This window comes from Chiloscyllium punctatum, chromosome 42 (genome assembly GCF_047496795.1).
Source record: "Chiloscyllium punctatum isolate Juve2018m chromosome 42, sChiPun1.3, whole genome shotgun sequence".
NCBI classification, from domain to species: Eukaryota; Metazoa; Chordata; class Chondrichthyes; order Orectolobiformes; family Hemiscylliidae; genus Chiloscyllium; species Chiloscyllium punctatum.
The window spans coordinates 9,755,854-9,769,673 of record NC_092780.1 but is presented as its reverse complement, the minus strand read 5'-3'; the positions used below and the strand labels follow the sequence as shown (position 1 = coordinate 9,769,673).

The 13,820-nt window shown below is 40.6% G+C and overlaps 1 protein-coding gene across 1 annotated transcript in view; it reads left to right on the top strand.

The window, feature by feature from the left end:
• LOC140465712 (ADP-ribosylation factor-like protein 5B) overlaps nt 1–12,511 on the top strand; it is a 34,824-nt gene extending 22,313 nt beyond the window's left edge. Inside the window, exons 4-6 of the mRNA XM_072561363.1 lie at nt 2,247–2,330; nt 4,850–5,001; nt 6,945–12,511. Coding sequence (XP_072417464.1) covers nt 2,247–2,330; nt 4,850–5,001; nt 6,945–6,993 — 285 coding nt within the window. The 3' untranslated portion in view covers nt 6,994–12,511. The remainder of the gene's footprint in view (nt 1–2,246; nt 2,331–4,849; nt 5,002–6,944) is intronic.
• The last annotated feature ends 1,309 nt before the right edge of the window (nt 12,512–13,820 follow it).

The following is a 13,820-nucleotide window of genomic DNA, read 5'->3' as shown; positions in this document are numbered from 1 at the left end:
GACATCCCTCATTCCTGTTGAAAAGGAGGACTGCAGATGCTGGAGATCAGTGGAAAAGTGTGGCACTGGAAAAGCACAACGGACAGGCAACATCTGAGGAGCGAGAGTCAACGTAGTCAGAAGGGCTTATGCCCAAAATGTCGATTCTCTTGCTCTCGGATGCTCCTTGCCTTGGGTGATGCTGGAAAAGCTCAGCTTTTTTGACTCATTCGTATTGAACCCAATTGCCAATAGAAAGTTTTCTATTTCATGGTGTAAATAGAGATTGAAATTACATCAATTGCCATTCAGTGGGAGAAATTAGCATGGATGGAAAGAAAGGAATACCTGCATAGAGAAGAAAATGGAAGATCTCTCACATGGCATGGTTGACAACTCATTAGCCTAGAAAATGATCTGCATTGCCACCATCTTAAATTGAGTGCCACAAATTACATTGTGTGCGATCACCATGTCAGTAGAAAGTGGGAGACCTTGTGCAAAAATATTCACGAACTACAGATGGTCTGCTTTTGGCAAAATTGCCTGAATTTAGGTGGAATTAGCAACGGAATGGTGTTCAACCTTGTACAGAATGCTCAAACACCCAAATCACTGGGGCTGTCTCAAAAGGACTAAAGAACACGTTGTGGAAATGGGCTTATTGATAGTCCTGTTACAGCAGATCACATGGGAATCTTGGTGTGTGCAAAATGGAGGGTTTGGCACAAATAGTGTTCAAAAGACACTTAGTATGTGAACAAGGAAGAATTGGAGGGATATGAGCCAGAGCCAGATAGGTGGGGCAAGTTCAGCATGGACTGATGTGACCAACAGGTCTGTTTCTGTGCTCTCTGACTCTGTCACTCCTCCACTTTGCTGTACAGCACCGAAAACTAGCTTTCAACTAACTATCTGCCTTTTGGAAGTTTTTTAAAAAAGATAATGTGGAACATACAGCTTCAATGTTGGAAATAAACTCATCGCCATGTCTTTTAGTCTTTTAGTTGCCGTCAGTGGGAACAATATTTCCTGACAGCTTTGCTATTTCCAAATGTACTACAAGTACTGATAACCTTTTGTCTTACTGCAATCTGCTGCTAGCTTTCCTGCTTGGAGCCAGGCTTTGTTTTGAACTGCATTGTTCTACACTTGGGTATGAATGGGTGACTATCAAGGTCAAATTATTGTCTAGTTGACTGCTTTTTAATGTTTGTCATGTGATGTAAAGTAAATAGGGGGAAAACAGCTGGATTGACCTGGCAGCTTGTTCAGAGTTTTGAGTTTCTGGTAATCTCCACTCCATGAGGTTTGTATTGCAGCTGGCATTGCTTAACCTTTGGCACTATCTGGGTACTATAGTGTTTATACAACAATCAAATCTGTTGATTATTAACTTCCATGAAACTGACCGATCTATCTTCAGGTTGAAAAAGAAACCAGTGGCCTGTATCACACTTGCCGTTTCTCCTGTGTCCTGTCATACTCCCAACACTGCAGCAAAACATCATTGTCCATCTCCTGTGCACCAGGCTAGCCAATTAACATTGAAGAGGTTTCAACTTTACCTGTCAAAATCTGTTTAAATTCTTTTGACACTGAGGAATAATTCCTTGTAACCACTTAGTCAGCATTGCCAGTGGAGCTGTTTGTTACACTTAAGCTGCTTTAATGCTGGATCACAACCAGGGGTGAAGCTCTGAATTACTGTCTGTAATGGCTGTTGCCACAATGACCCCAATATCACATTCTGGTATGTCGCTGAAACTATACCAGAGTACCAAACCTAGACATGACTTTTGTTTCTGATTAATGCAGCACAAATTTGAGTTGCAGTAAAATCTTTATTTCTTGGATCTGTCTGCAGTTGTCTTAATTTGAATTGAACAGAGCTGCGTTTAGTGTAATATTTTGGTTCTAGATTTGTTGCTACTGAATTGCTTGATAAAATAACCCTTGAATGGATTTTTTTCCCTCTTTCTCTCCACCCCATGTTTCCTGTAAGTTTCTGCTGTGCTAAATTAGTATAGAGATGTGCATGGCCATTTGGAGTTCTGTGCTGTCTAGCCTGTCTCTATCCAGTGAGGTTAAGACCATTTATAAAGAAGCCAATGGGAAAGAGTAGAAATGCCATCAATGAATACCTCCAATTATTCAAAGATAAATACTGATAATAGTGGTAAAATTAAACAAGGAGCTAATGATAAATGATATTTGCCTCCAGAAAAGGTCAGTTTGTGTTCATCATGGGTAACTTTGTTTTTCAGTTTGTCATTCTCGTTGTGGACAGCACAGACCGAGAACGGTTGACAATAACGAAAGAAGAGCTCTACAAAATGCTGGCACATGAGGTACAAGTTGCTGCTAACAGCAGTCTTCTATTACTGGATATGCCAGGATGGATCAGGGAACTTGTTGCTAAAGTGATGTCTGGAATGTAGAATCGTAAATCATTTTTCAGACTCTGGTTGTTTCTGTAAGATTTGACTTTCAGGTGTTTCAATAACTGGGTGGCCTGCTTCACTGAGTAGTCATAGGACTGTCAGGTTCAATCACTCTCTGTAGGAAGTGGAGATGTCAAGTTATCATATGTGACCATAAAAGAACATCTATGTTTAATATTCCTTATCAATGACTCACTAGTTAAAATATTACTTGTATGATGAGTCATGTAAACCAGATTTTGTTAATTTTAATTCCCTACATGTGCTGAGTTGACTGCTCACTCCAGCCACAGTTGGTTTTGGTGCCTTGAGGGAGGGACTTCCCTTTGTCAGGGAGTAAACATTCAAAGTATTGGTTTTCTGAGCAGTGTCCCCAGGGAATGCAATGGACTGAATGTCATCCTATCATGGCAATTGTTTGAATTGGATCAGACTGGAATGTTTCCTCTGGATATCAATCCAAAATGGAATCTGGTGTGGGTTTGTTGGATTTGTAAGTGCTAGAAAATAAGATTTGATTTGTTAAATGGTGGCTTTTGACAAACAGACTTGATGAATGGAAGGATTTTTGTGTGCTGTAGACCTGACTCCTGGCTATGGAATCGTAATGCATGTCAGTGGACCATTATGACTAAAAACACTGGGTAAGCAGGAAGGTGATTCAGGACATTAAGCAATAGTTAGTTTTTTTCACTAAGGCAGATGTACCTTAGTGCTGACTAGCATTAACTGTCCACTGGTTGTGCCTGTTCAGAAGGGGAAGGAACAGCTGATTTCCTTTGAGTGCATGCTGAGTGAAAGTTGACACTTCTGGAGAATAGAGAAACTGTATACTAAAAATACAAGATGTTACCGAAAATCTAGTAGGGAATTACCAAGTGTCTCAATCTTCTTGGAGGAAGTCTGTTGCTATTGGAGCTGTTTTTATTACAGGGTTTGTCATAAGGATTAAAGATTCAAAAGTATATTCAATCCTCCATTTTCCTGTCTGGTTAATAGAAAACACTAATCATGTTTCTTAACAAATAAACCAGTTCTAACCACACACAATCAAAATGAGTTATTGACTTGTCACTGTATCCCATCTGAAATCCCTGCATAAATGTGCAGGTGGATGCAAGTAAACAAACATAGGTGTCACAGATGGAGGAAAAAAGGAACATTGTTCATTAGCACCAGTCCATAGGATTCAATGTGGTGTCCTATAGTTCTTTACTGCAGACCCAAGACTGCTCATCTGTCATTGGTTAGAGACAGTGACTAGTGGGCAAATACTCAGTAATACAGCTGCGTGAGAGCCGCTGTCTGCTTTTTAAATTCTTCATACTTATCCAGCAGGGTAGCAATGCAGGCTGTCTACCTGCTCCTGAGCCAATCACTTATGATCATATTGAGCAGTCCTGACCCACAACCGGACCTGATTGTTTTTCAATCAACAGCCCATTCCAAAGCTGCCTGAGTGTATTCACAGTGCCAGTGAGACACTAGAACTATCACTCCCTGTTTGAACAAAGCAAGAGTGTCAATACAACAGTTTCCTTGATTTCAAAGTGGTATCCTTCCCCACATTAGTCCGCAGTCAAAGAATAAATAAAACTATGGTCATTACATCAGGGAGTGATGGTGTGGGACTTGCTAGCACAAGGAGCGGTTGAAGGGAGTAACATAGATGCATTTAGGGGGATCCACAAACCATGAGAGCAAAAGTCCTGTTTGGTTGAGAGATTTGAATGGAACGCAAATGCTAGCATGGACTAGTAGGGCTGAATAGCTATTATCTGAAAACCCCAGAACCAGCAGTTTCTTGGGATGGTTTCAGATAAGTCCAACCATGTGAAGGTCTGTTTTTTCCCTCTCCTCTGAAAGCTCAAATTCAGCTTGTCTACAGGTCTGTTTGGGTGGGTTTTCTAAAATACCTTCAGTTACAATACAATTCCGTACAGCACAGGAATAGATCCTTCAGTCCACAGTCTGTGCTGATTGTAATCCTTAATCTGGTTTTTAGACAGGCAGGTAAAGGATACCTGTTGCATATTGAAAGTGTTTCATGTCCTCTTTGCCTGGTGTTGGTCTTGGAGACAAACTCAAACACCCCTTTTTAAAATTAAGGTCAACTTGTTGAGCACACTGGAGGGACAAACATTTGAATTGGGTTGGTTTGTTTTGTGTGGTGCTGGAAAAGCACTAAGTCAGGACTCATCTGAGGAGCAGGAGAATCAGTGTTTTGGAAAAGAGCCTCTTGTCCGAAACATCGATTCTCCTACACCTCTGCTTTTCCAGCACCACATTCTAGACTCTGATCTCTAGCATATGCAGTCCTCGCTTTCTGTTTTTGTACTTAGGCAGCATTACTTTGGGGTGAACTGTTCAGTGCTGGGATTACTTTGTTCTGAAGGATTGGTAACAATGGCTTGTTTTCACACTAGGACCTCCGGAAGGCAGCTGTGCTGGTATTCGCCAATAAACAAGACATGAAGAACTCCATGTCAGCAGCTGAAATTTCCAAATTTCTAACACTAACATCTATCAAAGATCATCCCTGGCACATTCAAGCTTGCTGTGCACTCACTGGCGAAGGGTTAGTACTGAACTAAGATTGGCTGCTTTATATAAGAGGAATTACATTTGGGTTGATCCTAGGTAGTTGGTGGAAGAATGTTTGTTTATTTTCTGCAGCAACCTGACTTTATTTTGTATGAGGCTGTACATTTTCGGGGCAAATTCTGCATTAATCACTTCAATATCTGAACAGAAGTTTCACTTTTATATAATTAAAAATTTGATATAAATTTACATGTTTGAGCAATGTGCTGAATGAGTTGACAGCAAGGAAGACTCCATTGCAGACCAGTTGTAAGAAATTAAGCTTTCCTGATAACTCTGCAGTATAGATACTCTTCAAGTTACCCCCAATCCTGTTTTAAAACCCCGATCTTTTTAAACCATTATTAGCTGGAATGAAGGTATCAGGTTGCTGAGTAACAAATTTGCATCTCCCTAATAGCTTCAATAAGTGCTCTGTCCACTTGAGATTTCAATCAGTTTGTAATGCTACTTACAAACATTGCAACTAAAATGCCGCTATTTATAATGATATATGGAATCACTATCTGATATTTGAATTGGAATCTAGTGAAATTAATCCTAACTGTTTAGAGAGATGTCTCAAATTTAATGCATCTTTACCAGGTCAAAATACTGTTTCAAAACAACAGTCCATCAGCATACAGTTTGAGTTTTATAGTTGATTTTGCTTTCAATGTGTATTCTCTATTGAATAGACAAAAATGAAAGCTTAATCTTTCAATCTCAAATGAACAGTACTTGTTTACTTATGGCAAGGAGTATTCCAATTTTAGAGTATATTTCCATCCCCCCCGCCCTCCCAACCTGAACTGAAATGAGTTCATACCAACATAATTCGGAGAAGTGTTTTGTACCAAAGTCACTTCTGTGGAAAAGGTCCACGCAGCTTAATTTTGGATCCTTTTCACTCATTTTCAGGATCACCTACTTTCTAACAGCTTACTTTCATCCTGATGGTACCAGGGAAGATTTTCATCGACACTTAACCTTCTGTGTTTAATAGAGATTCTAAACACAGGTCAAGATGGCCTGTGCTGTTCCTGTCAGCCTTTTTCAAAATGCACTGAGGTCATGGCTGGTCTGTGGTCTAACTCCACATACCTGCCTTTGGCCCATATCTTAACCTTCCTGAACAGCGATTAGATTAGATTAGATTACTTAGATTAGATTAGATTACTTAGTGTGGAAACAGGCCCTTCGGCCCAACAAGTCCACACCGCCCCGCCGAAGCGTAACCCACCCATACCCCTACCCCTACATCTACATCTACCCCTTACCTAACACTACGGGCAATTTAGCATGGCCAATTCACCTGACCTGCACATCTTTGGACTGTGGGAGGAAACTGGAGCACCTGGAGGAAACCCACGCAGACACGGGGAGAACGTGCAAACTCCACACAGTCAGTCGCCTGAGGCGGGAATTGAACCCGGGTCTCAGGCGCTGTGAGACAGCAGTGCTAACCACTGTGCCACCGTGCCGCCCACGATCTAGCTGAGAGGGAAACTAACTCCTGATTATAAAAAGGTTTCATAGTGCATTGAGATGTTATCACTTGTTTGGAGATAATCGAATGCCCAAAACCAGCTCATAACTGAATCTCAAATCCAGTAAGGATTTCAGAAAAAACCTTACCCAAAAACTCGAATGGGGAATATGATTTTTGATATGGATTAGTTGAATTCATTTAAAGGGGAAGTTGGCAGGTATTTTGAGGGGAAAGGGATAGAATTTCAGGCTGATAAGATTGTGTGGAGTATTAATGCTAGTGTGACCATTTGAGTTTTGTGCTATAACTGAGGAATGGGCTGGTGACCATGGGAGCAGAAAGTCCACCCTGATGAATATAATCCATTCAGACTTTAAGGCTTTCTCAGGCTTTGAATCCAGCAGAGGATGTATTTACTGATGTGATTTCTTCACTTTTTTTTTCAGACTAGGTCAAGGGCTAGAATGGATGACCCTGAAAACAGCAGCAAAATAGAGCTTGGTGCTCTAAAGCAAGAAACAAAAACTTTCTAAAGAAATGACTCATCCATGAGCAGCTGCAGGAACAGAAGTGGATTCGTGCCTTGTTTTGTTTTTGTTTGAGAGAATTCTTAATGTCGCGAAGACGCCTGGCTGAGACACACCCTTCATTTTGAATCTGCAGGCCCTGAAACAGAGGGACAAAGATCTTGGTGAAGCCTGAGACCGACAAACCTGCTGGATGGAATAATGGAAACATGTTATGCTGGGTTTTAAACTTTTGCTACCCAAGTGCAGAATGAGCTCACTTTTGGGATTTTTTTTAGAAAACTGAACACTAACTGATACCATGCAAGTCTCCATAGTGCATTATCAAACTGAAAAGTTAAAGGGATAAAAGAATCCTGCAATCAGCAACACTCCAGTTTGTGGTAACTTGTATCTGTGGTTAATAAGCATGCTGAGCTGGCTTGGTAATTGTTTCAGCATTATGTGGGAAACCCAGAATAGTTTGTGGCCTGAACCTCAGGATGTGCATTTTACACTCGTCAGGTCTGGCAATAGTATTTAATTTTTATTGAACCATGAGCAGTTTGGTCAACTTGCTAGAGTTTTATTCTATCAAATGAAGCACTATTAGATCACTGATCAGTATTAGTCTGTTCTAGGGCTTGAATCATTATTCAGAGATTTGAAGTTTCAATTAAGCAAATGCTTTTATACACTTCAAAGCAGGGCAGGTGCTGTAAAGCCAGTGGAGATGCAAGTGAATTGCTATAGTCATCAGCTTGGACCTGTGAATTCTTGAGGGTGGGGCACTTTAACCTCTGACATGTACCTCACTTGACTACTGTGGGAAGTTTTTAATTTTTTTTAACAGAACTACTTGTTTAATTGAATTGTTGGTCATTGGTGGAAAAGGAACTTAATTCTCAATATTGACACAGACTGGTCGTCTTAGTATGAGAGGAAAACTGGTGACCGATTGGGCTAAGGAGTGGGATTTCACATTGTCGTCACAAGGAAATGTCTTGGCATTTGACCTAAAGCAATCGGTATTTAATGTAGGCAGTGCTTTTTCAGGCCTAGCTGCTATTGTGGATCTGTGTTTTATTGAAGTTGGGAACTAATTCAGAAACTTGGAGGCAAGCTGCTCTGAAAAGAAGTTTTCCTTCAGGTATTGGTTGCTCTGTACCAATGGAAAAGATAAAGACTAAACTGTGGCTGCTCCAAATTAAAACATTCTTCCAAATAGAGTAGTTCCCTCTGTCTGAAGAGTTTGGCCCTTCCTTTAACACTGGGTCTGCGGCAGAAGTAGTCATCCTGAATTTTCTTTTCTGATGTGCTTGCTGTGTATTTCCAGCATTTAATTTCAGGAAAATAGGTTGTTTCTTTGCAGTCAGTGTATTGTCGAGGGAACAGTGAGAAACTTTGCTACATGACACGTTGTCTTGAAAAGAATTAACCTCCATGGTGTTAAGTTAGATGGGCTAACGCGTGGCCTGAATTGGTGTCTGGTTTTGTCAACCCCCTAGGATTTTGGTTTAAAATAGGCTAATACAGTTTCACCCATGTTGAATCAAATTGACCATCTCAGAATATTGGCAAAGGCTAGAAGGAAAGTGCAAAGCTGAACAAATGGTAATAAATTAGCAAAGCTTTATAAATAGTCTGTACTATCCATTTTTCTTGCCATTTAGTTTTTCCTGTGAATTTGCTTTTCCTTGCTCTATTCACTTCATATTTCAGCAGACAGTATCAAAATTCCTGTTTCCCTCTGCAATTAACTAATGCCGGAGCTCCTCGTTCAGACGTTCCACTTTGCTGTAATAGTATAGGCTTACAAATGCCTGCCTTTGCATAAAGAAGGACTATAGCTCCTGTGCATCTGTCTTTAAATTCCTCCCTTGAGTTCATCCTAATCATAGACTCTTAAAACCGCAAGGTAGCAATGTCCAAACTATAGTTGGGAGTTGAAGGCGATGGAAAACACTTGGTTTGGCCCCTCGTGGTCTGACAATTTAATTTTTTTTCTGGTTTGAAATTTGTTAGGGGAGTTGAAACAGTTTGTACTTGGCAATGCTGCCTGCCTGCAATCCTTTGATTTATCCGTATCAGGAATGTGTAGATCACAGAAATTGATTGGAAATGTTGTGGCCCGCACAAGCTTCAAGTTGCAAATGGAGGTAAACTTAAGTCCAATCAGCCCCCACAGGCTTGATGTAGTTCAAAAACTGAAGTGTTTTGGTCCTGAATAGCTGGTCACATAGAACACCTTGTCTTTAAGGTGTAAAATAATGCAAGTGGACACTGAGGCACACTGTAGAATGTCACCTAATTGATCTGCACTTAATGATCCCTTTTCTTACTTGGTTGCCATTCAGTCTCTATATAAAGTACCTAAATTGCAAATGTTGAAAGGTTCATGTCGGTTTCACTGACATGTTATCACCACACCTAATGTCATTGAGGTAGAACTAGGAAACCACCCTGTATTTTTTGGATGTAGTACACTTGATTAGAGTGCCAGGATATTTGCCTGTTTTTGTTTTCTACCTCAAATCCTGGCTAATGACTGAATACTTTGGAGCCTTATTTTTACTTGAAATGTTGTCTCATTTGGCCAAAAACTTGCAAAAGTAACAGCAGATGAACAAAACTGGAAGACTTGGTATTGAGGCTCTAGGTGTGAGTATGCGCTGAAGCTACCCAACGGGCAATGGCACCACCTAGTGTGGTCTGAGGTCAGTCAGTCAGGCAGAGCAGTAAGCCTCTCCTAGGGTCAGGCACTGCCTCCACACCTAAATCCTGATTTTTACACTGGTTGTTTCAGGGCTCCTGTAAAGATCTATTGAGAATGTGAGCTGATCCTTATCAGGGTCATCGGGGAAACAAGGGATGTCTTCCTTTTTAAAGGAACTGCTGTAGGCTTTCAATCCAAAATTCAAATTACTGAATACCAGAGCAGGCCTCTCACTATTCAGGGAATCATGTTTATTCCTGTCTGAAATAATCAGTAGCTTAGATCTTGATGCAAGTTCCCAACTGTTCCCTTAACACACCTCACCAATGCACCAGTTTGATCTCTTGTCTCTGAACTGTCTGCCTCCTAAGTTTCATGCAGTTTAACGTGTCCTTTGCCAAACATAGTGCTTTTTTATATAGAAATTTGCTAGTTCTAATAGTAAATGCTGTTTTATTGGTGACAGGGCATTAGGCAGGAGGAGTCCTTGTCCTCCCCTGTTATTTTGAAACAGGATTTGATTTTTTATTTTTAACCTTTTTTTTGCACCTCCTCTGCTCAAAAATGCAGGAATGGGTTTCTCTACTTGGATTTTATGAAGCCAGGGACATTTTGAACTTAGTCACACATCCTTTAGAAACAATTGCTGACATTGGTGTATCTTGTTGCATGGTGCTAATGCAATTGCACATGATCATGTTTTTCTCACCATTGTTCTCCATGGTAGTAGATGGTGCAGGGAGTTGAAGCTACCTTCTGTAAGGCTAGTGAGTTAGGGATAAGGAAGGGTAGGCTGACTCTGCTAATAATCGCATTGGTTTGTTGGACACGTTGCCTTTCATTGCCAGAGGGTGGGATGTGATGCTTACGGTGTCCATTGACCAGGCTGGGCAGCCAGGATACTTTTTTCCAGAGAAAGGATGCATGTTACCCTGCTATGAATACTTTGTTCCTTGCATACAGCCACTACTTAGTATTTCTGTGGATAGCTGCAACTGATGAGCATCGCTCCCAGCTTGTAGGACTGTTAATGCAGGAGCCAGTTTACCCCTTCAACATGTGGGCCACTTAAGAATGGAGTCTAGTTATCCGGGTACACGACACATCTCAGTGGGCTGCTAGGCAAATGGCTGTAGCTATGGTCAATGTTTTGTGGGCATGTGACTTTCTGGTCGCATGACTTTCTGAACAAAGTGCATGAAGTACAGTATGCAGATCTTCAGTTGTCTTTGCACTAGCTGTTTATACTTGGAGTCTGTGTTTCTTCCACTGTTTTGTCAGGACTATTGCTTCTAGCCTACCTCTGACCTGCTTGTCAACATGCATTCAGCTGCCAAATATTTGTACCTTGATTTTCTTAACAAAAAACTATGTAGAATTTGGGAGTTCTGTTACTTTCAAGAAATATAACCTTGTATTGTGATGTCAGCATTTTATTATTGGCACTCCATTTTGAGAGATTTGACAAGTTTCCCTTCTGTACATTAGACATTCTTCTGGCTTCTGTTATAGACTCAACTTCTACAATTAGTTAAATTTCACTGAAATGATCAAACCTTTTAACAAATTTATTGCTGATTGTGTGACAAATGGCTGTGAACTTCCTTTTTAACCTAGTGTCTGGATATGGGTGTAACTGACAAGATTGGCATTTCTTACCTTGACGGTGGTGCTAAATGTATCTTAGGTGTATTCCTCAGGTGATGGTGCTTCTATGATAGTGATTTAGGCTTAGAGTCCCAGGCAAAAAGGAGTCCTGGAGGCAGTGAAGATGCTAGCTTATGAACCATTAACTGAACCAATGAACCTTAATCTCAGCAAGATCATTTTGTTTTCAGAAGAGTAAATCTTTTGAAGGCTACGGGAGCTTTTCTCAATTCCTTGCACAGAAATGATCTTTAAGTCTTTACAACTGAAGTGCTATAAGTGGAGACAGGCAATACCTTCAGCCAGTTACTGAGATGATGGCTGCACATTGGTTGGACCAATATGTTCCATTCTTTTTATAGGGGAAAAGTGCAAAGAAATTTATCTTGGCTTTTTATTTTTGCAAAGGAATATCTCATTCATGCAAATTGACCTCTAATTTTCTGTTGGAACTCTCTCTCTCCTGTTTGCCTGGTGCCGAAGAGCAGTGTGACAGTGTATTTCAAAAGCCAGCCTGTTACTAAATCTGATCGTTTTCATCAGTAGATGCCAACAAAATGGAGCAGAATTACTGGGAACCTCAGTCTGCAGCTTGTTTGCAATCTTCCCCTGAACCGAACCCTTTTTAAAGGGTTGCTCCGTGGGGCAGTGGTTCAAACAAAACTGTTCATTTTGGGTTAATTATTGATGGTTATAAAAATTTGGGAGACATTGAGGGCAAAGTGCCCCCAAAAAATTCCTGGCAACTCTCTACCTCCTCAAACAGCAAACCTGATCTCTACAAGGACTGTACTTGCTGCATATTCATGATTTTTCTGTCCTGGCTCCAGGAACAAATCATTTCCATAAACATATCTGTCTATTGAGACATTCAATCATGTCGCTTTATTTACTGCCTCTGGTGGTAAGCCTTCATCTGTCAGTTTCATCTTAAATTTTTGTTTTTATAGACTTGAGTATTAATATTGAACAAGTCACTAGCCTCAGTAGTGAGGAAAATGAGCCAGTATTGAAAGGAACATGTTACTGTTAACACTGTTACAGTCTGCTTAATGTTCTGTGTATTGAAAATACATGCAAAGCATCTTTCATTCCAAGACGTGATGAAGCATGTGTGTTTTAAATAAATTTTTTGTGCTTTTTATCCATCGTGTCTTTGTGAATAACTGCATAAAGCTGAACTTTAATGCCTTTTTTTCAAGGGCCAGACATAAAGATATGATATTCTTGTTGCCTTCCAACACTGAAGAGCATGTTACACTCACCAGTATTGTTGGATTAGATTAGTGTGGAAACAGGCCCTTCGGCCCAACAAGTCCACACCGACCCGCCGAAGCGCAACCCATCCATTCCCCTACATTTACCCCTTTACCTAACACTGGTCAAGTATATTATGACCAACATCTGTCAGGTGGCATTTGAGCCCAGACTCTTGGCTCCGAGGTAGGGGTCCTACCATCTCAGAGCAACGGCAGGATAAATTGGATCATTTAGTTTCATTTTAAACATCCTGGTTTTTGTATGATGGAGCTGTGGGCTAATCAGTTGTTTGTTTGGTCAATATGGATTTAACCAAAAAGAGCTCCAGATCTCTCATACTATACACCAAAGGCTGCCTTTCTTCCACACATGTTGTCTTAAACTGCTTACAGTCTCTAAACAGAATATTGGGCTGGCCATTTCATTTTTTTAAAAAAAATTACTAACTCCACTTCCACATTGTAGGAAGTGAAAATACCATCTACAGTGTGATGTGGCTGTGAATAGCTGGAATGAACAATTTCTGTCTTAATTTTTATGTAGCATTTTATTAGCAATGGTGAGGAATTTGCTATCAATATTTACATTATGAATCATTTAACAAATTTATGATTAAATAACAAAGTATATTTACACTAAATACAGCTGTTTACAGAATGTGCTCCTTCAGGACCAAGAAGGGTTCAGGCACTGCCAATTATTGGTGTTTTCCCAGTAATCAAACTCTCTCCTATGAGAAAGTAAACAAATTCATTAGAAATTGGCTGCTTCAACAAAGACTCGAATAGTCAGATGTACAGCACGGAAACCAATGCTGACCAGATATCTCAACCCAATCTAGTCCCACCTGCCAGCACCCAGCCTGTATCCCTCGAAACCCTTCCTATTCATATACCCATCCAGATGTTTTTCAATATTGCAATCTTACTAACATCCACCACTTCCTCTGGCAACTCATTCCATACAAACGCCACCCTCTGCATGAAAAAGTTGCGCCTTAGTTCTCTTGTATATCTTTTCTTCTCTCCTTCCCCCACTCCCCACCCTCACTGTAAACCTATGCTCTCTACTTCTGGGCCCATTCCCACCCCAAGAAAAGACCTTGTCTATTTACCCTATCCATGCCCCTCATGATTTTGTAAACCTCTATAAGGTCACCCCTCAGCCTCCGGCGCTCCAGGGAAAACAGCCCC